The 24,783-nt window shown below is 47.4% G+C and overlaps 1 protein-coding gene across 2 annotated transcripts in view; it reads right to left on the reverse strand.

Annotated features, from left to right (window-relative positions):
* The window catches only part of LOC144668216 (NT-3 growth factor receptor-like), a 658,117-nt gene that overhangs the window by 64,562 nt on the left and 568,772 nt on the right, over positions 1-24,783 (reverse strand). For both annotated transcript variants that reach the window (XM_078529980.1, XM_078529981.1), the window contains exons 13-14: positions 17,705-17,835; positions 11,169-11,341 (exon numbers count right to left, since the gene is read on the reverse strand). In XM_078529980.1, the coding sequence (XP_078386106.1) occupies positions 11,169-11,341; positions 17,705-17,835 (304 nt within the window). The remainder of the gene's footprint in view (positions 1-11,168; positions 11,342-17,704; positions 17,836-24,783) is intronic.

Consider the following 24,783-nt stretch of genomic DNA (forward strand, 5'->3'; position numbering starts at 1 on the left):
ACCCAGCCCCAAAGTTCTCGGAGATATCGGCATTCCTCTAATTCCGGCCTCTTGAGCATCCCTGATTTATTGCTTCTCCATTGCTGCCCATGCCTTCATCTGCCTGGGCCGTATGTTCTGGAATTTCCCCCCTACATCTTTACCTCTTCTGCCTTCTTTAAGATACTTCTTAAAACCTACCTGTTTGACAAGCTTTTGGTCATCTGACCTAATATGTGCTATGTGGCTTGATGTCAATTTTTGCTCTACAAAGCAAAGTGGTGAAGTGCTTTGTGACATTTTATTACATTAAAGCCGCTATATAAATACGAATTGTTGTAATCTAAGTTATCTACATTATGCCCAGCGCAGGCCCAGTGATGTATGGGTAACTAGCACTTGCTAATCTGCTGCTTGTATGGGTTTATTTATTGTAAGATGGGTCAGTGGGTAAGCCTTCAGATTCGGCATTAGTAAGTGCAAGAAGAATTTAGCTATTTCTATGTGAATTACCTCACATTTATCAATGTTAAAATCCATCTGCCTTCCTTGTTTAGCTTCTGCATTTACTTGCATTTTTGAAATTAAATAAATTTGCTTAATTTGCTATCAATCTCCTTGAGACTAGTCATCTGGCCATATGGGGTGGAGTCAACAGCAAATTATATTATATTGCAAATATTCTTTTCTGAATAATTACCAAACACCATTACCTTTAGCAGGACATGTTGTTCATTTATCACCATCTTCTGCTCCCTATTTCCAAGTCAGCTGTCAGCTCAGTTAAATAATTTGTCAATATTTGCAGGAACTTTGATGAGCTTTAAAAGCCTCGCTTGTGGAACTTAATTAAATGTATTCTGAAAGTCTAACTAAATGATAGCCACTAGAAGGCCCTGATCCATGAATTCAGTGAACTCTTCAAAGAATTTCAGCAGATCCAAGGGGTTTGTCTTTTCACTTGTATCCAACATTCAGCCAATTACTTATCCATTTTCAGGTTTGCTCTTATTTTGGTAATTCTGAACTTATTTAGCAATTTTTCATGTGCAGCTTCAACAAATGCTTTTTGGAAGTCTAAATACACCATGTTATAGCCTTTAACACAAAGGCTGTCACTTCCTGGAAGAGATCGATGAGATTGACCAGGCAGGGTCGTTGCAAGTTAAAGCCATGTTATTAAGTGATGTGTACTCATCCTCCTGATAATTCACACAATCATAACAGCACAGAGGGAGGCCATTCAGCCCATTGTGTCTGCACCGGCTCTCCAAATGAGCATTATGACCTAACGCCATTGCCCTGCCTTTTCCCCGTACCCTTGTTTCTATTCAAACAATCATCTAATGCCCTTTTGAATGCCTCGATTGAACCTGCCTCCACCGCACTTCCAGGCAGTGCATTCCAGACCTGAACCATTTTACATAGAACTGAAGATTAAGGAGTCTTTAGTTGCCCATGTCTGTTGTGTGATGCTTGTTGAATACAGACATCGCAGGCAGAATTTTGCCCTTGGTGGGCGGGTGGGCCCCACCGGCTCGGCGGTGGGCAGACAGCCGACCCCCGCCACCGAAACGGGGCCTGCCACCATTTTGAGTGGGCGGGCCAATTAAGGCCCACCCAGCGGCATCCCCGACGCGAAGCGCTATGCGCCTCCTGTGCAGGGTGGGGAGGGATTCCCCATCTGTCAGAGAGCGCTGTTTCACTGCTCCCTGAGACTAAGTGCTGTCCCAGGGAGATTACTGACAGGTAAAAAAAAACATCAAAAATAGAAAAATATTAAAATTATTAACATGTCCCCCTCATGTGACAATGTCACACGAGATGGGACATGTTAATAAGAAACACATTAACTTTATGAAACTTTTTAAAAACGGACATGAAACCTCATCCCGCCAGTGGATGAGGTTTCATGTATTATCAGAAGCCCGCTGGGGCTCCTGGCCTGCCCGCCAACCTTGAGGTTGGACGGGCAGGTCTTTAACAATCTTAATTATCCTGTCAATGGCCTTAATTGGCCATTGACAGGTCAGCGGGCGGACAGCTGATTTCGCTCTACGCCTGCCTTCCTGAAAATTTAAAGGGACCATTATGATGTCAGAGGTTCCTCCCGATGTCATCCTGCGTCATTTTCCTGTCGGCGAGTGGGCCCCGCCCCCAAATTGCCGACGGGAAAATCCTGGCCCGCATTATGCTGGAAATTGCTGATACCTCCCAGAACCCATTGACCCTGCCATAATGATTGCCAGTACCTTGCAAAATTTCCTTGCTGTTCTCTCTCAATGCTCTGAGATAAACGTCAACTGTCCCTAGAGGTTTACTTGTTTTAAGCCTTTTCAGCTTATCGGACTTCCATCTCATTTATATCAATGCTCACTGGTTTCTTCAGCAGTACAGTTGACTGGCTATTGCCCGCAGCTGCTTGTTGTTGAGGGGGGCCTGGAGGGGAGTGATACCAGAGCAGGCCTGTAGCAGGTCAGAAGACCTTTTGGGACCCTTAGGTAGCCTGTCTGTTTCTTAAAGCAACACAAAATTCTTTTTTTTAAAAAAAGCTTGCCTCTTGGGAGAGGTCGCCAGTGGTCCTTTCAATGTCTAGAGAAAATGAGACTGGTATGCACTCTCCATACTTCGCCCAATTTTAAATAGAATTACATAGAATTGTTTATTCATTCATTGTCATCATAGCCTTAGTGGAGCCGTTGGCATCATCTTGCTTTTTGTTCTGGCTTCTTTCAAGCCTTCCTAAATCTATGTTTCAATGTTATCCATCCATCTGATTTTTCTTCTTCCTCTTCTGTTTTTACTCTTAATTTCTCCTTCAATTGTTGCTCAGACAAGGCTGTCGGGTCTTTGTTTCCAATGTTCGTACTTGGCTATCTTTCTCTCTTGTACTGTACTGAGCAACCATTTTGATTCCTGAACTTCTACTCTTGATCTAACCCACTCGTTTGGCTTTCTGCCCATCTAGCTCATTCCAAGCATCCTCTGTTACACCCATGTTTCAAAAGCTGTTCTCCTTCTCTCATTCTCCGGCTCACATATCCATAGAGTGCAACATTCCACACTAGTGACTGCATTAGACATTTTTCAGTTTAATGCTGATGCTTTTCGACATCCAGGCGCTGCTTTAGTCATGTAGAACATATAGCAGAGAATCATGCCCAACTGATCTATGCCCCCATTCATGCTCCACATGCACCTCCTCTCATCCTTCTTCATCCAATTTATTTCTTCTTAAAAGTTGCAATTGGTGAACAAAAACAGGTCTAGGACCCAAATTTTCATACTTAAATTTGGCTTGGTGAGGTGAGAAGGGTGGAAGATGTTGTATGATGTTGTAGTGTCCGCATGTCATTGTGGTGTAGAGGTGCTCGGCAGAGCAAGGGTTAACATGTGACTGGAGAATAGCACCTCCCACTGTATGATGTATAGAGTCACATGGTATTAGGCTCAGAGAACATTCCAGAGGTAATTGATGACAGTTGTTGACAGTTGTTACCAGCACCATGCATGCCATTAACTGGAATTTGTAAATAGTTAAAGATTAACAATAAACAGTTCATGTTTAAATATTCAAGTTTCAAGATCTCATAATTGAGACATCAAACAAATCCATAATACAACAGCGGGGAAGCAAATGGGTTGGGGCCTGACCAGATTCTGAATGACCAGTGGCTCGTTTTCCAAGTTGAGAAAAAATTGACTATAGTATAAAGGGTTAACAGATGGGAAATGCTAATGTATGTAATAGATGATGCTGTACCACTGACACCAGTCAGTCTTGTGTTAGACTCTCGATGGAGTGGTTGGAATCATGCCTAGAAGCAGCATGCCTACTCTGTAGCCTGTTTAGATGTAGTACTAATAAACAAGTGTTAAGCAAATACCAGAGTGTGTCTACAGTCTTCTAAGAACCAAGTCCCATGCCTAGAGTCCAAGATAGAAGGACCCCAAGAAGCTGAATGCTATTAATTGGAAAGGATTATGCCCTGAATGACCAACGACAACAGTGGGAGGAGAGGTGATGGCACCTCAAAGAGTAATTATTCAATATATGCTCCCTATTCAATCCTTCCAATTGTATTATTAAGGAGCCATTTCGTAGGGAAATATTACTTATAATAGGTAAGGATCATCCAGGTCCATTTATGTTGCCAATGTAAAAACCTAGGTTTCCTGGGAATTTTTCAAGTTCTATCTGCCAAAACCCAAGAGAAAATCTGGGAGGAGAGAAAACTTGGACCAAAAACCCAAGGTTAATTTGGAGAAAATCAGCAAAAACAAGGGCGGGATTTTCTGATCCCTCCCGTCGTGGGGCTGGAAATTCCTGCCTGAAGTGGGCTGGCCCGTCAAATTTTCCATCCTGCCCGCATCCATTCCCATCGCGGGCCGGACCGGAAAATCCCGGCCTGGTTTCTGTTTGGAATATTGCTAAATATGGCAAGAGGCTGAAAGCGCTCAGCCGGACAAATTCACAACACAGCGCCTCAGTGATGGCAAATCTCTTCCACTGCGTATCAATACAGCGAATGAAATCCACAGCATTGCCACTGCAATGTGAAAATAAATTTAAACATAAAATGAAGCAAGTACATCCTCCTGGAACACTTCCTTGTTGAGCAGATGTTGGCACTGAGACATTCTGTAGTTGCTGTCAAACTTCATCAAACCCACAGCAAAGAGATAATAAGTGTTGGGGAAAATTTAGTTGATATTTATGCTTAGCTGCACCACAAACAAATTTAACATTCAATGCGAGCAGAAATTAAATTACTCAGCTCTGCTGCTTTATATATAATGTACAATGTTCCATTTCTGCCTCTATTTTTAACCAATTTCCTTAGTTGCTTACAATGGATACTCACAATCAATTCTGAGGTGTACGTGCACCGCGTTCGTGATACAATAAAGGCTGCAAGGTTAGGGGAATGTTAATTCCTTCCATCCAGTGGAAACCTGGTAGAATGGGTCATGCTACACTAACTGCTTACTTCCCACCCCTGTGGGTATTTTACCACTGCTGTCTTTTTGTTGGCTGAGCCCATCCAGCTCAGGTGTGGGCCTCAGACATACATACAAATCGGGAGCCCGTCACTTAAAAATGATGTCAATGCAATTTTAATGATCTAACCGAGCCGCACCATGGCAGAAGGTAAGCCTGCTGAGCAAATCTGGCAGATACAAAGTGGAGGTAAACAAGTCAGGTAAACATTTTCTCTGTGGGGTCAGGAAGGCTTGGACATAGTATCCAAGCCCATAGTATCATCAGAAAAATATTTTTTTTTTTTGTAAAAATATACTTTATTCATAAAATATCTTCACTCACATTCCAAACCATTTCAAAAACAACATTACAAGGGTACAATCCAGGTTACACTTTTACAAGATGTATCACCAGGTGCATCAGTACAAACAATATTACAATCATTTACAGCCTTTCATTTTGATCTGTACAGCCCGAGGGGCTCTAAACAGTTCCCAGTCTCTCGGTGCGCTGTGGTAGAAAGGTCTTAGACAGCGACCCTTCCCCATTGCGCCTTTGCGGCAGCTGCCCCAAGCTTTAGTGCGTCCCTCAGCACGTAGTCCTGGACTTTGGATTGTGCCAGTCCGCAACAATTGGTCGGGGACAACTCTTTGCGCTGGAAGACCAACAAGTTTCGGGCAGACCAAAGCGCGTCTTTCACCGAGTTGATGATCCTCCAGCTGCAGTTGATGTTTGTCTCGGTGTGTGTCCCTGGGAACAGCCCGTAGAGCACAGAGTCCTGTGTCACAGAACTGCTCGGGATGAACCTCGACAGCAACCACTGCATCTCTCTCCAGACTTTCTTTGCAAAGGCACAATCCACAAGGAGGTGAACAACGGTCTCTTCCCCACCACAGCCACCTCGAGGGCAACGTGCAGAGGGGGTGAGCCTCCTGGCATGTAGGAAGGATCTGACGGGGAGGGCCTTTCTCACCACCAGCCAAGTTACGTCTTGGTGCTTGTTGGAAAGTTCTGGCGATGAGGCATTCTGCCAAATGACTTTGACAGTCTGCTCGGGGAACCATCCCACAGGGTCCACCCTCTCCTTTTCCCTCAGGGCCTCTAGGACGTTACGTGCTGACCACTGCCTGATGGACTTGTGGTCAAAGGTGTTTTTCTGCATAAATTTTTCCACCAGGGACAGGTGGTACGGCACGGTCCAACTACTTGGAGCGTTCCGCGGCAGCGTGGCTAGACCCATCCTTCGCAACACCGGGGACAGGTAGAACCTCAGCACGTAGTGACACTTGGTGTTTGCGTACTGAGGGTCTACGCACCGCTTGATGCAGCCACACACAAAGGTGGCCATCAGTATGAGGGCGATGTTGGGCACGTTTTTTCCCCCTTTATCTAGAGGCTTGTACATCGCGTCCCTGCGGACACGATCCATTTTCGACCTCCAGATAAAGCGGAAGATGGCTCGAGTGATCGCCATCGCGCAGGAGTCTGGAATGGGCCAGACCTGCGCCACGTACAGCAACAGCGAGAGTACCTCACACCTGATGACCAGGTTCTTTCCCGCAATGGAGAGGGAGCGTCGCTCCCACATGCCCAGTTTCCTTTTCCCCATAGCCACTCGCTCCTTCCAGTTTCTAACGCATGCCCCGGTCCCTCCGAACCATATCCCCAGCACCTTCAGGCCGTCAGCCCTGACAGTGAAGGGGACAAAGGATCGGTCAGCCCAGTTCCCAAAGAACATGGCCTCGCTCTTCCCACGATTTACCTTGGCTCCCGAGGCCAGTTCGAACTGGTCGCAGATGTGCATCAGTCTGCGCACCGACAGCGGATCCGAGCAGAAGACGGCGACGTCGTCCATGTACAGGGAGGCTTTTACCTGAGTGCCTCCACTGCCTGGGATCGTCACTCCTCTTATGCCCGGATCCTTCCTGATGGACTCGGCAAAGGGTTCTATGCAACACACGAAAAGGACAGGCGAGAGAGGACAGCCCTGCCTGACTCCAGATTTAATCGGAAAGCTATCTGTTTCCCACCCATTGATTGAGACTGCGCTACTGATGTTAGTGTAGAGCAGTTGGATCCAATTTCGAATTCCCTCCCCAAACCCCATTTTGGAGAGCACATCCCCCATGTAGGTGTGCGATATTCTGTCAAAGGCCTTCTCCTGATCCAAGCTGATGAGGCAGGTATCCACACCCCTGTCCTGTACATAGGCAATCGTATCCCTGAGCAGCGCCAGGCTGTCAGAGATCTTCCTGCCTGGCACAGAGCAGGTCTGGTCAGGGTGAATCACCAATTCCAGAGCGGATTTGACCCGGTTGGCGATGACCTTGGACAGAATCTTATAGTCCACATTCAACAGTGAAATGGGTCGCCAATTTCTAATTTCCTCCCTTTCCCCCTTGTGCTTGTAGATGAGGGTGATGATGCCTTTCCTCATGGATTCTGACATACTACCGGCCAGGAGCATACTCTCGTACACTCCTAGCAGGTCTGGGCCGATCAAGTCCCACAGAGCCGAATACAACTCCGCCGGCAAGCCGTCGCTTCCGGGGGTTTTACTCTTCTCGAAGGACTCGAGGGCCTTAGTCAGTTCATCAGGAGTTAGCGGTTTGTCCAGGCTCTCCCGCGTACTGTGGTCTAAGACCTCCGTGATAGAGGACAGGAAGGACTGGGAGGCCGTGCTGTCCGTGGGCTTCACGTCATACAATCCGGCATAAAAGGATTTGCTGATCCTCAGAATGTCGGACCGTGATGACTTTACTGAGCCGTCTTCTTCCTTCAGGCTGCTGATCACAGAGCGCTCTCTGTGTACCTTTTGGAAGAAGAAACGTGAGCACGTCTCATCCTGCTCCACGGAGCGGACTCTGGAACGGAAGATGATCTTGGAGGCCTCCGAGGCAAAGTGCGAGGCTTGCTGGCCCTTCACCTCTTGGAGCTCCTCCTTGACATCGACCCCCATCGACTGCAGCCGCAGCAGATTCTGCATCTTTTTCTGGAGTCGGGACATTTCCCTCTGTTCCTTTCTAGCTTTCTGGGTGCCTTTGAGGATGAAAAACCTCTTGATGCTTCCCTTGATCGCTTCCCACCAGTGTGTCAGGGACTCAAAGAGGGGTTTCACGGTTCTCCAACCTTTGTAATCCCTCTTGAGCTCCTCAATGTTCTCTGGGGTCAGCAGTTGCACATTTAGCTTCCGTGCCCCCCTGCCCACCCTCAGGTCCTTCTCCAAGTGGCAGTCCGCCAGTAGGAGGCAGTGGTCAGAGAAGAACACCGGCTTGACCTCGGTGGATCTGACTGTGAATGCACGGGACACAAACAGGAAGTCTATCCTGGAACGAATGGACCCGTCTGGCCGCGACCAGGTGTATCTACGCTGCGCTCCGTCTGCAGGGTTGCTGAAGACGTCGTGCAGCTTGGCATCCTTAACTGTTTCCATCAGGGATCTGGACGTAGCGTCCAATCTGCTGCCGGCCCTGCCGGATCGTCCAGCCGCATCGATGATGCAGTTGAAGTCACCGCCCAGAATGACTGGCCTGGAGGTCGCCAGCAGCAGTGGGAGCTGCTGAAAAACCTCCAGCCGCTCAGCCCCTTGTGCCGGGCCATACACGTTAATTAACCGGAGTGGAGCGTTCTTGTACATTACGTCTGCTACGAGGAGTCGCCCGCCCACCACCTCCTTAACCTCGGAGATGGTGAAGTTGCCTCCCCGCAGCAGAATACCCAGGCCGGAGGAACGAGAGTCGTTTCCGCCCAACCAGATCGATGGCCCGTGGGACCACCATCGTGACCATTGCCTGTAGGAGCTGAGGTGCGGTATCGCACACTCCTGCAGAAACAACAGGTCAGCTTTGACCTTGGCTAGGTAGTCCAAGGTCGCAACACATCGCGTAGTAGATTTAATGCTACGCACATTTATGGATACAATCTTTAAACCCATTTTAAAGCATTTATTCTCCTACCAAACCCACTGTCTCTGAGAGTCCCAGACCTTTAGTCTGCTCCTTCATACCCGTAGTGAGCTCAAATTCCTTCACTTTGGATGGGCTGAGGTAGATCTCCTTGGCCGTGTTCTGCTCCGGTGGCATCTGGAGGTTCACGTAGAGAGCGGGTTTTGAGATGACCTTTGCTGGAGAAGCTTCTCCAAAACTCACCCCCTCTGGGGTGTTGCTGTTCCCGGCTTCCTGGAGCTGGGGTGCGATGATTGCCTCACTGCTCCCAGCTTCCAGGGGCTGTGGTGCACTGGCCTCCTCAGGTTGCAGGCAAAGTTGGGGTGCGCTGGTCTCCTTGTTGTCTCCAATTTTCTGGAGCTCGGGTGTCTCGTCCTCCAACACCCTGGAGCTTTGCCGCCTCTTCTGTCGGTGCCGCCCTGGCACTTCATCATCCGAAGAGCTGCTGCCCTTGTCATCCGTGTCGGATGGGAGACGCCTCTTGCCGCTTCTCTGGGAAGTGCCTTTGCTTCTTCTTCGCTCCTTCTTACTTTTCTTGTTCTTCACCGTCCGCCACTCCCCCTGCTGCTTTTCCACTGCTGCCTCCTCCTCCATTGATTCGCTGTCCTGAGGACTGGGAGGTTCAGGGGGTAGTGCTGTTGATTGGCTCTCTGTTGCCTCGATCTCTTTCTCCACCTTGTCTCTCTCTGTGTCCTCCTTTGTCCCGTTGAGCTCCCTGGGGGCCTTGGTGGTTGGAGTGACACGGAACATTTCTTCTGCTTCCCCCTGGTCGGCTTTGGCTGCCTGTGCGTAAGTACGGCAGCGTTTGGGGCAGGTCCTGTAGAGGTGACTTGCCTCGCCACACAGGTTGCAGCACTTGGCCTGTTTGCAGTCTTTTGTCTGGTGCCCTTCCTGTTTGCAGATCTTGCAGAGGGAGGCGCTGCAGTTGGCCGCCACATGACCAGCCTTGCCGTATGAGCGACAATGCTTGGGTTGCCCAGCGTAGACCAGGTAGCCCTGGTTTCCCCCGATAGCGAAACTGGAAGGAGGGTGGAAAATGGCTCCCTTACCATCGGTCTTTAGCGTGACTTTAAACAGGCGTTTGCCTGTCCAGATCCCCAAGTCGTCTCGAATCTCGGTGCCGCTCCCCACCTTATCGAAGTACCTGGTGAGGAAGGTGACCACGTCGGCGACAGGGACGAAGGGGTTGTACACATGCACCATCACCACACGTTCCCGTTGCAACGGCAGAGAAAAGTGCAGCTCCGCCGTCAGGATCTTCATCTCCGGCAGGTCTCTCTTCTCCTCGAACACCCTCAGGAGACGGACGCAGTCTGCCACCCGCTTGAACGTCACGTCAAAATAACCACCTTTGCGGGAGTCATGCAGGGTGAAGATCTCCGGAGCTTGGAAGCCGCACGCCTTCAACAGGATCCTCCTAGTGAAGAAGCCCCGATCCATAGGTGATCCTCCTTCGCTGTGGTTCACCGTGACTCGGACGGTGATAGGTAACCCACGGTATGGATTTGAATTGCGATTGGTTATCGCCCTTCCATCCCGACCTTGCCTTGGCAGGACCATGGTGTCGCCCCTGCAACACTTGATCTTAGCCAAAAGGCCGAGAAGCGATCATGCAAGGCCAACCCAAATCCCAGGGCCCGAGTTCTTTATATTGACCAGCAAAGATCTGCCGATTTTCATCATGGTGACTCCCACCATAGTTTTTAAGCTGATCGCAAAATGGCTGGATAATGACTGTCAACGACAGCAAGGCATTAAAAACTGACTAAAGACTGAGCCTGCTGGGTGAAAGCTGCAAATAATGTAATGAGGAGTGTTTTGGATGGACATTAAGCCACTTATTTAATTTACATCACCAGATTCTCCCTGATTTGTCAGGATTTGCCGTCACTGTGGGCACCACTTCAGTCAATCTCCTGGAGTAACACCCACCCTCCACTTAATTGTAAGAGTCTCATAGGCACACAATGAAAACACTTAATAAAATGAATCATGGAAAAACAACTACATTTTTAGAACAGAGATACTGAAATACATTTACATCAATGGAACTATTGTGGAACTTAACCCCAGCTGTACATTCTGCAATTAAATTAAAACCTATTATCTAATCTTGAAGCTTACAATTAAGAATTTAGAAAACGTAAGGCATTGAAAAAATTTAAATTAGCAACTCCCAAAATTACCTAAAGATATTCTTGGCTATCTTTTATCTGTCATGCACCATTGCTGTTCTCAAGACGTGTAGGCAATGCACTCACCTCAGGAACTTATTCAAATCTCCATTCTTCATGTATTCAAAGACCATTATGAGAGGATCGCCATCAACACAGACGCCGTAGAACTTCACGATGTGCTCATGCCGAAGGTTGGTGAGGAGCTCTGCCTCTCGCTGGAAATCTTTCCGTGCAGAGACTGTGGCATCTTTCAGAGTCTACAGAGAGTGACAAAAGTCATAGTTACACTGTCACAATCATCTCTGAAGGAGGCTGTGAAAAACCTTTATAAATCATGGTTAAGCCTCACAGAGTACCATGTCCCATTCTGGACACCACACTTAAGAAAAGACGTCAAGGCCTTGGAGAGGGTGCAGAATAATTCTACTATAATGGTACCAGGGATGAGGGACTTCAGTTATGAGGAGACTAAGGAAACTGGGATCGCTCTCGTTAGGGTGGAGAAGGTTAAGCGGAGATTTAATATTGATGTTCACAACTAAGGGGGGTTTTGGTAAAGTTGATAGGGAGAAACTATCAGGAGGGTCAGCAACCTGAGGTCACAGATTAAACACAATTGGCAAAAGAACTAGGGCGGAGATGAGGAGAATTTCTTTTGAGCAATGCGTTACCTTGAGCAGGGATGCATGACCAGAAATGGTTTTAGAAGGAGATTCAATGGTAATTTCCAAAAGTGAACTGGATATATACTTGAAAAGGAAACAATTGCAGGGCTATGTAGAAATATAGGAATTGGTTTAATTGGATAGCTCTTTGAAAGAGCTGGCACAGGCATGATGGGCTGAATGGCTTCCTTCTGCGATGTATGTAACTATGAACAGTTTTTGGAGCAGTTCTCAAAAGGCAATGAGCTGCTTCAAACAGTCTTGCCTTTTCAGGGTAGGAATTTAGGGTCATTTTTGATGGAAATGTATAAGCAGAAGGTCATAAACATCTGTCAATAAATTTCTCCCAATGCCAATGCCAAATGTCAAATGCGGGGGAGAAGGTGGCATAGTAGTAATCGAGAGGACCAGGCTAATGCTTTGGGGACATGGGTTCAAATTCCACCACAGCTAGTGGAATTTAAATTCAATTAATAATTCTGGAATATAAAGCTAGTCTCAGTACCATGGTAACCATGACAACTATCATTGATTGTTGTAAAAACCCATCTGGCTCACTAATGCCTTTTAGGGAAGGAAATCTGCTGTCCTTACCTAGTCTGGTCCACATGTGACTCCTGACCCATACCAAAATGGTTTACACTTAACTGCCCTCTACGCTCAGTTTAAGGGTAATTAGGGATGGGCAGCAAATGCTGGCCTCGCCAATGACACCCACATCCCATGAAAGAATAAAGAAAAAAAATCAACATTGTTCCTTGTAGTAATTATGAGTTTATGTAATTAAGAATAATATTTGTTAGGCAAGATCACATGATCTGTAGTAACCAATAGGAGAGTAGCAGTCAGTGTGGAGATAGAGTTGGAGTTAAAAACACACATGTAGTTGTTGCTGAGTATATTTTAAATAAACTTAATGTTTCCACCCATGAAGTGTCTGCAATCAACTCAATCATTAATAGCACAACTTGGCCACCCTACAACAAACTGACAATGAGGATAAAACTGGATTGAACAGAAGAAATCAAGTTAGAAAGAAATTTGCATTGTACATCACCCAGTGATTGTAAGTAGCGAGCTCTGTTAGAATTGAAGAAGTTATTCCCTCTCAAAATGCCACAATTTGAGAGAATTGATCCTTTTGAACCTGCCACAGACGATTGGTCTCAATACATAGAACGCCTAACGTTCTTTTTTCAAGCGAACGAGATTACGGGGGAAGAGAAGAGGAGAGCGATCCTCTTGAGTACTTGTGGGAGCAAAACCTTAATTAAAACCTGATTAAAAGTTTGACAGCACCCAGTGCCCCAGATTCGAAGAATTTCGATGAATTGGTGGACCTCGTGAAGGTTCATTTTCAACCAAAGTCCTCAGTCACGATGCAGAGGTTTAGGTTTAATTTGTGAAATGGAGCCCTGGGTGAGACAATTGCATGCTCTGTGACCAATTTGAAGCAGCTAACAGAACACTGTGAGTTCGATACGATTCTGAACAACATGCTCAGAGGTCGTTTAGTGTGTGGTGTGAATGAGGACACTATTCAGAAAATATTATTGTCCAAAGTGAATCTGGATTTAAAGAAGGCGCTAGAGAGAGCACTGGCCAGGGAAAGGGCTGTAACAGATTCACAAGCAATATAGGGTGTACAAAATAACGCTGTCCTCCACATCTGGCGGGAAACCTCAACCGAAAAAGGTGCGAAAAAGTGAGACTCTGCCGAGAAGCGAGAAACAGCGACCACTAGCCAAAGGATAAAGAAAAAACTTCGCAGTGAAAGCGAAGAATAATTTTAATAGAGGTGGAAACAATCAGTCTTTTAGCGATTGGCAGTTTGAAAAAATCGACTGCTTATATCGTCACAGAAATGGACACATGAGGCAAAGCAAGGAAAGATTCAAGCAGACTTGCAAACAAAAGAAGCCCAATGAAATCTACAATGTAGAAGAGCCTGAAACAACAAATTCAGATATTTACTCATTATTTAACCTGAAAGTTGGAAAAACAGAACCAATATTTGTCACAGTGAAAGTAAATGGCAAACTTCTTAGGCTGGAAGTGGACACGGGAGCTTCCATTACAGTAATTGGGGAACATACCTTCAGGTACTTGATAAATGATGAACTTCAATTAAGTTTAGAGGAAAGAGATGCCAAGTTAAAAACATATATGGATGAAGACATTCAAGTAAAAGGCATAAGCAGAGTAACTGTCCATTATGGAAGCCAATTGGCAAAGCTAACTTGATGGTGGTAGCAGGTGAAGGAAGGGCCAAGCCTCCTGGGGTGAAATTGGTTAAAGAAGATTAAGTTAGAATGGGCTGACATTTTCCAGTTGAGAGCATGTGGGCTACCAGAGGTACTTAGAAAGTATGCACCGTCTTTAAGGACATAGTGGGGAAAATCCAGGGTTCCTGTGGATCTGGAAGCAACCCCTCGCTTCATGAAGGCAAGACCAGTGCCATATGCCCTGCGAGAAAAGTCAGCATTGAAGTAAACAGACTAGAGAAACTGGGCGTTATACAGCCTGTTCAGTTCTCAGAATGGGCAACACCCATAGTCCCCATCCTTAAACCCAACCAAAGCATCCGAATTTGTTGAGACTACAAACTGATGGTTAACAAAGTAGCTAAGTTGGACAGGCACCCCATTCCAAAAACTGAAGACCTGTTTGCCAAGCAGACAGGAGGGACAACGTACACAAAGCTGGACATGAGTCATGCTTATTAACAAGTAGAATTGGATAATGCCATCCGGGAATTTGTCACAATTAATACCCACAAAGGATTGTACCAATATACATGATTGCCTTTCGGTGTCTCCTCCGCTTGTGCCATCTTTCAAAGAACAATGGAAAGCTTACTGCAGAGACTGTCCCAGGTTGTAATCTATTTAGACGATGTATTGGTGACAGGATTCACTGAAAAAGAGCATTTGGTAAACTTGGAAGGAATCTCAAAACGTTTCTTGCAAGCTGGGGTGCATTTAAAAAGTGCATGTTCTAAGAAGGGGAGTTAATCTATTTGGGTCGCCGGGTAGATTCACAGGGCCTCCACCTGGTTGAGGAGAAAGTGAGAGCCATAAGAGAGGCACCTGCGCCAAAGAACGCCTCAGAGCTCAAATCATTCTTGGGAATGATCAACTATTATGGGCTGTTCTTACCCAATTTGTCTACAGTGCTGGCCCCCCCCTGCATTCTCTACTCAAAAAGAACCAACGTTGGTCTTGGGAGGCTCCCCAGGAAGAAGCTTTTATAAAGGTGAAACAATTGTTACACTCGTCCAATCTATTAGCGCATTATGACCAGATGAAGCAATTGGTGCTGACATGTGATGCATCTCCCTAGGGAGTGGGAGTAGTGCTCTCTCATTGGATGGATGATGGCACAGAACGGCCAATAGGTTACATATCAAGAATGCTCACCACAGCAGAAAAGGGACACTCACAGAAAGGAAAAGAAAGCCTGTCCATCATCTTTGCTGTCAAGAAATTTCACCAGTACGATCACGGATATCATTTTACAATTGTTTCAGGCCACAAAACATTGCTGGGATTGTTTAGTGAGGACAAGGCTGTACCACCCATAGCCTCAGCAAGAATACAGTGATGAGCATTAATTCTGGCAGAATACAAATACACTTTCGTACATAAGCCTGACAATCAAATCGCAAATGCCGATGTCCTTAGTCGTTTGCCTTTACAAGAAAATGGTGAGCACGTCCCAGTTCCACAGGAACTTGTTTTACTGTTAAATTTCTTAGATTCCTCGCCGGCATGTGCTCAACAGATCAGAGACTGGACAAGTCGGGACCCAGTCCTATCTCAGGTATGAGAACAAGTTCTTCATGGTTGGTCACAGGAGCCCGTATCTGACGACATGAAACCGCATTTCAACAGAAGACATGAAATAACCAGCCAGGATGGCATCTTATTGTGGGGAACATGAGTGATTGTTCCTCCAATGGGAAGGGAGCCACTTTTAATTGAACTACACAGTGCCCATCCAGGAATTTCGTGAATGAAGACCATAGCACACAGCTATCTATGGTGGCCAGGGATGGATGGTGAAATAGAGAGTTTAGTAAAGTCCTGTGTGCAATGTCAGCAACTGCAAAAGTTGCCAGCGACAGCTCCGTTACACCCACGGGAGTGGCCAGGTAGACCCTGGGTGCGGTTACACATTGACTACGTTGGACCTTTCCTGGGAACAATGTTTCTGCTCATTGTCGATGCCCATTCAAAATGGTTGGACGTATATGAGGTGAAGTCACCAATGTCGGCCACTACAATTGAGAAACTATGTCAGAGTTTTGCCATTCACGCACTACCAGACGTCATTTCCGATAATGGCACGGCATTTACGAGTGCTGAGTTTCAACGGTTTATCAGCCTCAATGGTATCACTTATTTGAAAACTGCACCATACCCACCCTTCCTCAAATGGGCTGGCCTAAAGGATGGTTCAAACGTTCGCGGCCGGCATGAAAATACTAACTGGTGATTCCTTGGTGACCAAGCCAGCACGCTTTCTTTTTCATTCCAGGACTACCCCTCACACAACAACAGGTGTCACACCTGCGGAGTTATTGTTGAAAAGCCATCTCAGGATGAGATTGAGTTTAATAATGCCGAATGTAGAGGGGAAGGTGGAAAGGAGTCACGGAAGCCAGAAAACTAGACATGACTGGCATAGTTGTGAGGAGAAATTTCCCGTGGGAGAGCCGGTATATGTGAGGATCTTCGGGGAAGGACCAAAGTGGTTACTGGGTGAAATAAGTGTGGCGACTGGACCTATATCTTACCATGTGGAGGTAGGAGGCTGGATCATCAGTAAACATGTGGACCATTTAAGGAAGAGAGAGACAAATCACCAAAATTTGGTTCCACCAGTGATCTTGACCGGGTCTGCATTTCCTGTTGAAGATGGTCACCCCAGGACTGATGTGTCTGATGTTCCTGTAAGAGTTGAGGATACAGAACTGCGAGTGCTCACTGAAGCACCTGATGTTCAGGCAACCCTGGAAACGGAGGTTCCTGACAAAGTATCTGATGTTGTGGAGCTGTGACATTCCACACGTACCAGGAAACCACCGGAAAGACTGAACTTGTAAATCCCTTACCCAGTGTAAATATTATGCTGTCTTGAAAAATATGTACTTGTAAATATAATATGTATAGCTGAGTTAAAGGGTGAGGAATGTAATAATTATGGTTTTATTTAGTGTGTAATGTATTTTTAAGAATACTGTGTGTCAGGCAAGATCACATGATCTGTAGTAACCAATAGGAGAGTAGCACAGGCTACCTCAGCAGTCAGTGTAGAGATGGAGTTGGAGTTGAAAGCACACGTGTAGTTGCTGCTGAGTATATTGTAAATAAACTTAATGTTTCCACCCAAGAAGTGTCTGCAGAACAGCTCTGTCATTAATAGCACAACTCGGCCACCCTACAACATCCCTCTGAGTGGCAGTGGTAGCTTTCTAAAAGTGACACCAATAGGCTGGTAGAAGATTCAACCACACCAGATTAATGGGCATTGGGTTTCTACTGGGCACTGACGCTATATGAGGTGACACAGACTGTGTCAGCACCGGGGCCTTCTGTTTGTGAATCAGTGGAGTCTTGAGATTCTGGTCATCACCTTAGGCCCTTTCACTTGGATCAGATGAAGTGAGGGTAGGACTAGTCACACCTAAACCTGTTCTCAGTCCAAGACCACCATCATTCCACCACTGCAGAGTTGGAATATACATTCACCTCAGGCCTTGCCTTCCACTCTGCAAGGAGTTTGGGCTAGAGTTTAATATTAGATATAAGGATAAGTAATCAGGTTAAATAGTTGGTGTTCACTACTATAGATTAAAAGCCAACACTAAATTCACTCTGCAACAAGGTAAAACAGGGCTTTATAGAAAGGGGATGAATTAGGTGTCATCTCCAGGGCACACAACACACTCACCTTAACTGCCACCAGCATCTTGTCCTTGGTTGGGCTCAAATTGTAACATTCGGCCAAGAAAACTTTCCCAAAAGCTCCCTCACCCAGCTCTCGTTTCAACACAATGTCCCTCCTCTTGATGTGCTGCACATCTGCAAGATCAGAATAACCGAGACAATGAATGCCTGAGCTTGAGACAAACAGAACGGGTTAGATACAAATACAGATGGTCCCATTAAACATTCCCAGGCCATATACAGAATAAAATGAATTCCCCATTACATGGCAAAAGTTGCTTTTAAATTAAGTTGAGAGGAGTCCATTGCTGCCGGTTACCATGGCAACGATCTTGACCAGCCAAGGGAACCCTTGTAAACCTGCCTGATTAGGCCAGTTGTGTCCAGAAACATCTTACAATTAAGCCAATTAACGAAATCAGGATTATAAGGAAAGGTCATTGACCTGAAAAGTTAGCTCTGTTTCTCTCTCCACAGATACTGCTAGAGTATTTCCAACATTTTCTGTTTGTATCAAGGAAATCGGGGCCCCACGACCTGATCACTATCCTCGGTTGGGAGAGTTCTTTCTCCAGATCACTCTCTGATAGTCCACACCGGGAAGTGAGTGGCTGTTGGGCAAGGACGGAATTGGACTCAACTGTGATAGGTTCATGAATGAAGAACGGCCGCTCAGATGATGTACCGACGGGCAGCTGGCACCCATAGGAATCGGCACCCTCGGGAGCGGGGGCAAAGAATAAATCCCCGCCCTTTCAGGAGGTAGCAATAAAAAACAAAGCAAACGGAACCAAGTCAGCGACACTTGTTCCACTCTGCTGACCTCGCACGTGGGTTCATTGGGTGCTCAAGTTTCAGTTCCTGATCTGCAGTTAAACCAGCAACCGCCTCAGAGAAAACTTAGAGTTGGAAAGTGTAAATCTTGGAGATTTGGAATGAAGGCAGAAAGTACTGAAAATACACAACAGCATCTATGAAGAGAAAAGTCCAAGTAACTGGTTGTGTGAGGGATCACACTCCAAGCATTCTCTCGGCAGCTTGAGTCACCGATACATTATTTCCTGGATCCTCACGCGTATTTGTGTTAAGTCTGACTGCCAGAAGAAGCACAATTTCCACACCTTCCCTGTGACCAACTGGAGTGAAATGGCAAGTTTACTCTGAGGTTGCTATTGACAGCATGTCAGAATCTGTCAGCATTAAAATCCCACTAAACCTGACAGACTATGTGTGTCAGCAGAAAATAATGCTCCCATTTTGCGGACATAGTCAAGGGTGTGTGTGTGTGTCTGTGTGTATGTGTGTTGGGAGGGGGGGGGGGGTGTGGTGGGAGAGGGTGTGGGGGAGGGTGTGGGGTGTGTGTGTGTCTATGTGTGTGTGTGGGGGGGTTGCGGGGGGAGAGGGTGTGGGGGAGGGTGTGGGGGAGAGGGTGTGGGGGGTGTGTGTGTCTGTGTGTGTGGGGGGGGTGCGGGGGAGAGGGTGTGGGGGAGGGTGTGGGGGGGAGGGTGTGGGGGAGGGTGTGGGGGGTGTGTGTGTCTATGTGTGTGTGTGGGGGGGTTGCGGGGGGAGAGGGTGTGGGGGAGGGTGAGGGGGGTGCAGGTGGGGGTGTGTTTGTGGGGTGGGTGCTGGGTGAGAGGGTGTGGGGGAGGGTGAGGGGGGTGGAGGTGTGTGGGGGTGTGTGTGTGTCTGTGTGTGTGTGTGGGGAGGGGGAAGAGGGTGTGGGATTGGGTATGGGGGGGTGGAGGTGTCGGGGTGTGTGTGTGTGTGTGTGGGGGGAGAGCGTGTGGGGGAGGGTGTGTGTGTGGGTGTGTGTGTGGGGGGGTGCGGGGGGAGAGGGTGTGGGGGAGGGTGAGGGGGGTGGAGGTGTGTGTGTGTGTGTGTGTGTGTGTGTGTGTGTGTGCGTGTATGTGTGTGTGTGTGTGGGTGTGTGTGTCTGTGTGTGTATGTGCGTGTGTGTGTGTGTATGTGTGTGTGTGTGTGTGGGTGTGTGTGCGTGTGGAGTGTGGGGGGAGAGGGGGTGTGTGTGTGTGTCTGTGTGTGTGGGGGGCGGGAGAGCGTGTGGGGGAGGGTGTGTGTGTGTGTGTGTGGGGGGCGGGAGAGCGTGTGGGGGAGGGTGTGTGTGTGTGTGTGGGTGTGTGTGTGGGGGGGGTGCTGGGGGAGAGGGTGTGGGGGAGGGTGAGGGGGGTGGAGGTGTGTGTGTGTGGGTGTGTGTGCGTGTGGAGTGTGGGGGGAGAGGGAGTGTGTGTGTGTGTCTGTGTGTGTATGTGCGTGTGTGTGCGTGCATGGGAAGGGGAGCCAACTCCCAAGAAATAGGAAAAGCAAATATCATGCTAGATGGAGAAATTATATGGGAGAAACACGAAACAGCAGAAACAATGAGATTCGAATTGCCCAGATTTGTCAAATACAATGTCCTCAAATTCAACAAACTGAGAGAATCTTGCCAGTTCTGGTGTGATAACCTGCAGGACTGCTAACAACATCACTTGTGTAATGCTACACAAAACACAAATACAAAACGCAGTGATTTCTCGGGCTGTAAAATGCTTTGTTAAGTATACAGCAGTAACACAGCACAACCACTCCAAGCAGTCACATGGATGCAAGGCTCTAGGCAACATATGTGTGTAAGGCCAGCTGCCCCATAGAGACTCAAACACACAGACAGGCTGTTAGCAAGCACACCTTGTGAAATCTGGGAATTTATGTGGGCAGCTAGAAAGTTAAGCGGGGATTGACTTGACACAAATGAAAGGATATGAAGAGCTATGGTCCGGGAATCCTAAGATGGTCTCTGCTATCGTCAGGCCATGCTTTACATGCACAGCCGCTCAATCATTGGCAATAGATCTGTGTCTGACAGCCAGAGAGAAACAGCTGCTCTGATCTTGATCACTGGTTCCTGCTCAGATTCACGCCTTCAATTCCACACTAACACACAAGGACCTTTCCCACACCAGCTCACAGTTATTTAACTGATGGCATTCAATTCAATCAATTTTCTCATCACTGCAATTTAGCTCCATATCAATGATGTTTGCTCTCTGCCAACACTGTGATGGTTGTTGATTTCTCACACAATGCAGTCAGTCCCAGGGTAGTGTACAGCCGTGGATTGAGAATTCGTTAACGGACAGAAAACAGAGAGTCGAAATAAATGGGCCATTCTCAGGTTGGCAGGCTATGACTGGCGGGGTACTGCAAGGATCAGTGCTTGGGCCCCAGCTGTTCACAACCTAGATCAATGACTGGATTTGGGGACCAAATGTAATATTTCCAAGTTTGCTCATGACACAAAACTAGGTGGGAATGTGAGTTGTGAGAAGGATGCAAAGAGGCTTCAAGGGGACTTCAGGTAGAATTGTTCGGGATTTGCCCTATATGCAGTAGCGGGCGGGAAAAAGAACGTTTTACCAGTTGGCTGCAATGACAGATTTTCGTGCTGTATCGTCCCAATCCTGTCTCATTAATCATGCATGGAGCACAAGTCTTCCGGCAATAGTCCTGAAGACTTCTGCTCCAGAACTTGCTGCCCCCCTAGCCAAGTTGTTCCAGTACAGCTCCAACACTGGCATCTACCCGGCTATGTGGAAAGTTGCCCAGGTATGTCCTGTACACTAAAAGCAGGATAAATCCAACCCGGCCAATTACTGCCCCATCAGTTTACTTACAATTATCAGTAGAGTAATGGAAGGGGTTATCAACAGTGCTATCAAGCAACACTTGCTTAGCAATAGCCTGCTCACTAACGCCCAGTTTGGGTGCCGCCAGGGCCACTCAGCTCCTGACCTCACTACAGCCTTGGTTCTAACATGGACAGAAGAGCTGAATTCGGTGAGAGTGACTGCCCTTGACATCAAGGCCACATTTGACCGAGTGTGGCATCAAGGAGCCCTAGCAAAACGAGTCAATGGGAATCAGGGGGAAACTGGTTAGAGTCATACCTAGCACAAAGAAAGATGGTTGTGTTTGTTGGAGGTCAATCATCTCAGCTCCAGGACATCACTGCAGGAGTTCCTCAGGGTAGTGTCCTCGGCCCAACCATCTTCAGCTGCTTCATCACTGACCTTCCTTCCATCATAATGTCAGAAGTGGGAATGTTTGCTGATGATTGTACAACATTCAGCACCATTTGCGACTCCTCAGATACTGAAGCAGTCCATGTCCAAATGCAGCAAGACCTGGACAATATCCAGGCTTGGGCCGACAAGTGGCAAGTAACATTAGTGCCACACAAGTGTCAAGCAATGACTATCTCCAACAAGAGAGAATCCAGCCATCGCCCCTTTATGTTCAAAGGCAATACCATCACTAAATCTCCCACTATAAACATCCTGGGGGTTACCATTGACCAGCAACTGAACTGGACTAGCCATATAAATACTGTGGCCACAAGAGCAGGTCAGAGGCTAGGAATCATTTGACGAGTAACTCACCTCCTGACTCCCCAAAACCTGTCCATCATCCACAAGACACAAGTCAGGAGTGTGATGGAATACTCCCCACTTGCCTGGATGAGTGCAGCTACCACAACGCTCAAGAAGCTCACCATCCAGGACAAAGCAGCCCGCTTGATTAGCATCACATCCACAAACACTCACTCCCTCCACCACCGACGCACAGTAACAGCAGTGTGTACCATCTACAAGATGCACTGCAGGAATTCACCAAGGTTCCTTCAACAGCACCTTCCAAGCCCACGAACACTACCATCTAGAAGGACAAGGGCAGCAGATAGATGGGAACACCACCACCTGGAAGTTCCCCTCTAAGCCACTCACCATCCTAACATGGAAATATATCACCGTTCCTTCACTGTCGCTGGATCAAAATCCTGGAATTCCCTAACAGCACTGGGGGTGTACCTACACCATATGGACTGCAGTAATTCAAGAAGGCAGCTCAAGATCAACTTCTCAAGGGCAATTAGGGATGTGCAATAAAATGCTGGCCCAGCCAGAAAAGCCCACATCCCGTGAGTGAATTTAAAAAAAATCCTGGGAAACACGCTTTCACTGGCAAGTGGCCTCCAGTTTTCCCATCACACCCTCACTGCTTCCTCTCGCTGGACACCATATTTTAAGTGCAGCCGCATGCACACCTCTCAGCCCAGGAGGGCACCGGTGAAGACATGGCCCCGGAAGCCAAGAAAAGTGCAGCCCCCTGATTCAGTGACACCCCTGGGATGCCTTCTGGACATTGCTGGAGTCCTCTGCAATGTCCTCTACCCCTGCTCTGACTTCAGGAGGCCCATCTGTGTCACTACTCTGGCTTGGGAGCAGTGGTAGAGGTGGTCAGTGCCAACACTACACAGAAGAGGTTTGCCATCCAGTGCAGGTGGAGGATGAATGATCTCATCTGTGCCGCCAGGGTAAGGCAACCATCTTATCACTCTAAACTCACACACTCACGAGGCCACCACACATCCACTGGTATCTCACTCACTGCCAGCCAAAGGGACATCACCACTCACTCTCTCACACACACCCTCACATCTCCATCTGGCCTCATCCCCTCTGGAGACTGCCTCCTCAGCCCTCACCATCTTGACGCCACTTGCACAGATCAACGTGTGCCCCCACACACACACTGGGATACCCTCTTTCCCCAGTACAGCCCTCACCCTGCAGCCTCTTCCCTTGCCTGAGGCCACTTCTCCCCTTCCCCAAGCAAGCCATGGCTCTGCAGCTGTTGAAAAACCCAACCCACCTTATGGCTGGTCTCAGAAGTAGAGACCAGCCTGTGAGTCCCCCTAAAAGTGATGTGGTGCTGTCCGTGAAACCTGGCGCTGATGACTGCGAGTGCTGCCCGAAGCAAGGTAGGTAAGCAAACCTCAAATTCCCGAGTGAAGTGCAGCTCGCCAGGTGCACGTTGCTTATGTTTGGTTGTGAAACATGTTGGTGTGCAATCACACCGACATGCTCAGGTGATCCAGTGCTGGGGAGATGATTCCAGTGAGCTGGGCTTAGAGTGATATACAGATGTATTACTATGAAGTTCCCAATGTGCAGGTGGTGGGAAATGCAGCCCGCCATCGGCAGGTGGAGCGGACGATCGCAAACTGGTTTCACCACATCGTGAAACCAATTTTTGGCATTCCCACCATATTGTCTACTCAGGGCACGAAGCATGCCCGCTGCCAACAAGAGCGTCAATTCTGCCCTCAGACAGACTGAGTGAGTGGGCAAGAAAATGGCACATGGAATAAAATGTGGAAAAATGTGAAGTTATCCACTTTGGTAGGAAAAACAGAAATGCAGATTGTTTCTTATATGGTGAGAGATTGGGAAGTATTGATGTCCAAAGGGACCTGGGTGTCCTTGTTCATGAGTCACTGAAAACTAACATGCAGGTTAAGAATTAAGAAGCAATTAAGAAGGCAAATGGTATGTTGGCCTTTATTGCAAGAGGATTTGAATACAGGAGTAAAGATGTCTTGCTGTGTAGAGTCTTGGTGACACCACACTTGGAGTGTTGCATATAGTTTTGGTTGTTTTATCTAAGGAAGGATATACTGCCATTGAGGGAGTGTAATAAAGGTTTACCAGACTGATCCCTGGGGTGGCTAGATTGTCCTATGAGGAGAGATTGAGGAGACTGGGCCTGTATTCTTTAGAGTTTCGAAGAATGAGAGGCAATCTCATTGAAATATATAAAACCCTTATAGGGCTTGAAAGGGTAGATGCAGCAAGGATGTTTCCCTTGGCTCTGTTGGGGGGGGTGGTGTAGAACACGGTCTCAGAAAAAGGCCATTTAAAACTGAGATGAGGAGGAATTTCTTCATTCAGAGGATGTTGAATATTTAGAATTCTTTGCCCCAGAAGGCTGTGGAGGCTCAGTCATTGAGTATGTTTGAGACAGAGATAGATAGATTTCTAGATATTAAAGAAACCAAGGAATATGTGGATATTGTAGGAAAATGGCATTGAGGTTGAAGATCAGCCATGATCTAATTGAATGGTGGAGCAGACTCGAGGGGCTGAATGGCCTACTACTCCTATGTTCCTCTAACCACAAACTGGGGGTGGGGTTGGGGGGGAGGAAGGGGAATACCCCTTATCTGGATTAGATTACCCCTATCAA

This window comes from Cetorhinus maximus, chromosome 26 (assembly GCF_964194155.1).
Source record: "Cetorhinus maximus chromosome 26, sCetMax3.hap1.1, whole genome shotgun sequence".
NCBI classification, from domain to species: Eukaryota; Metazoa; Chordata; class Chondrichthyes; order Lamniformes; family Cetorhinidae; genus Cetorhinus; species Cetorhinus maximus.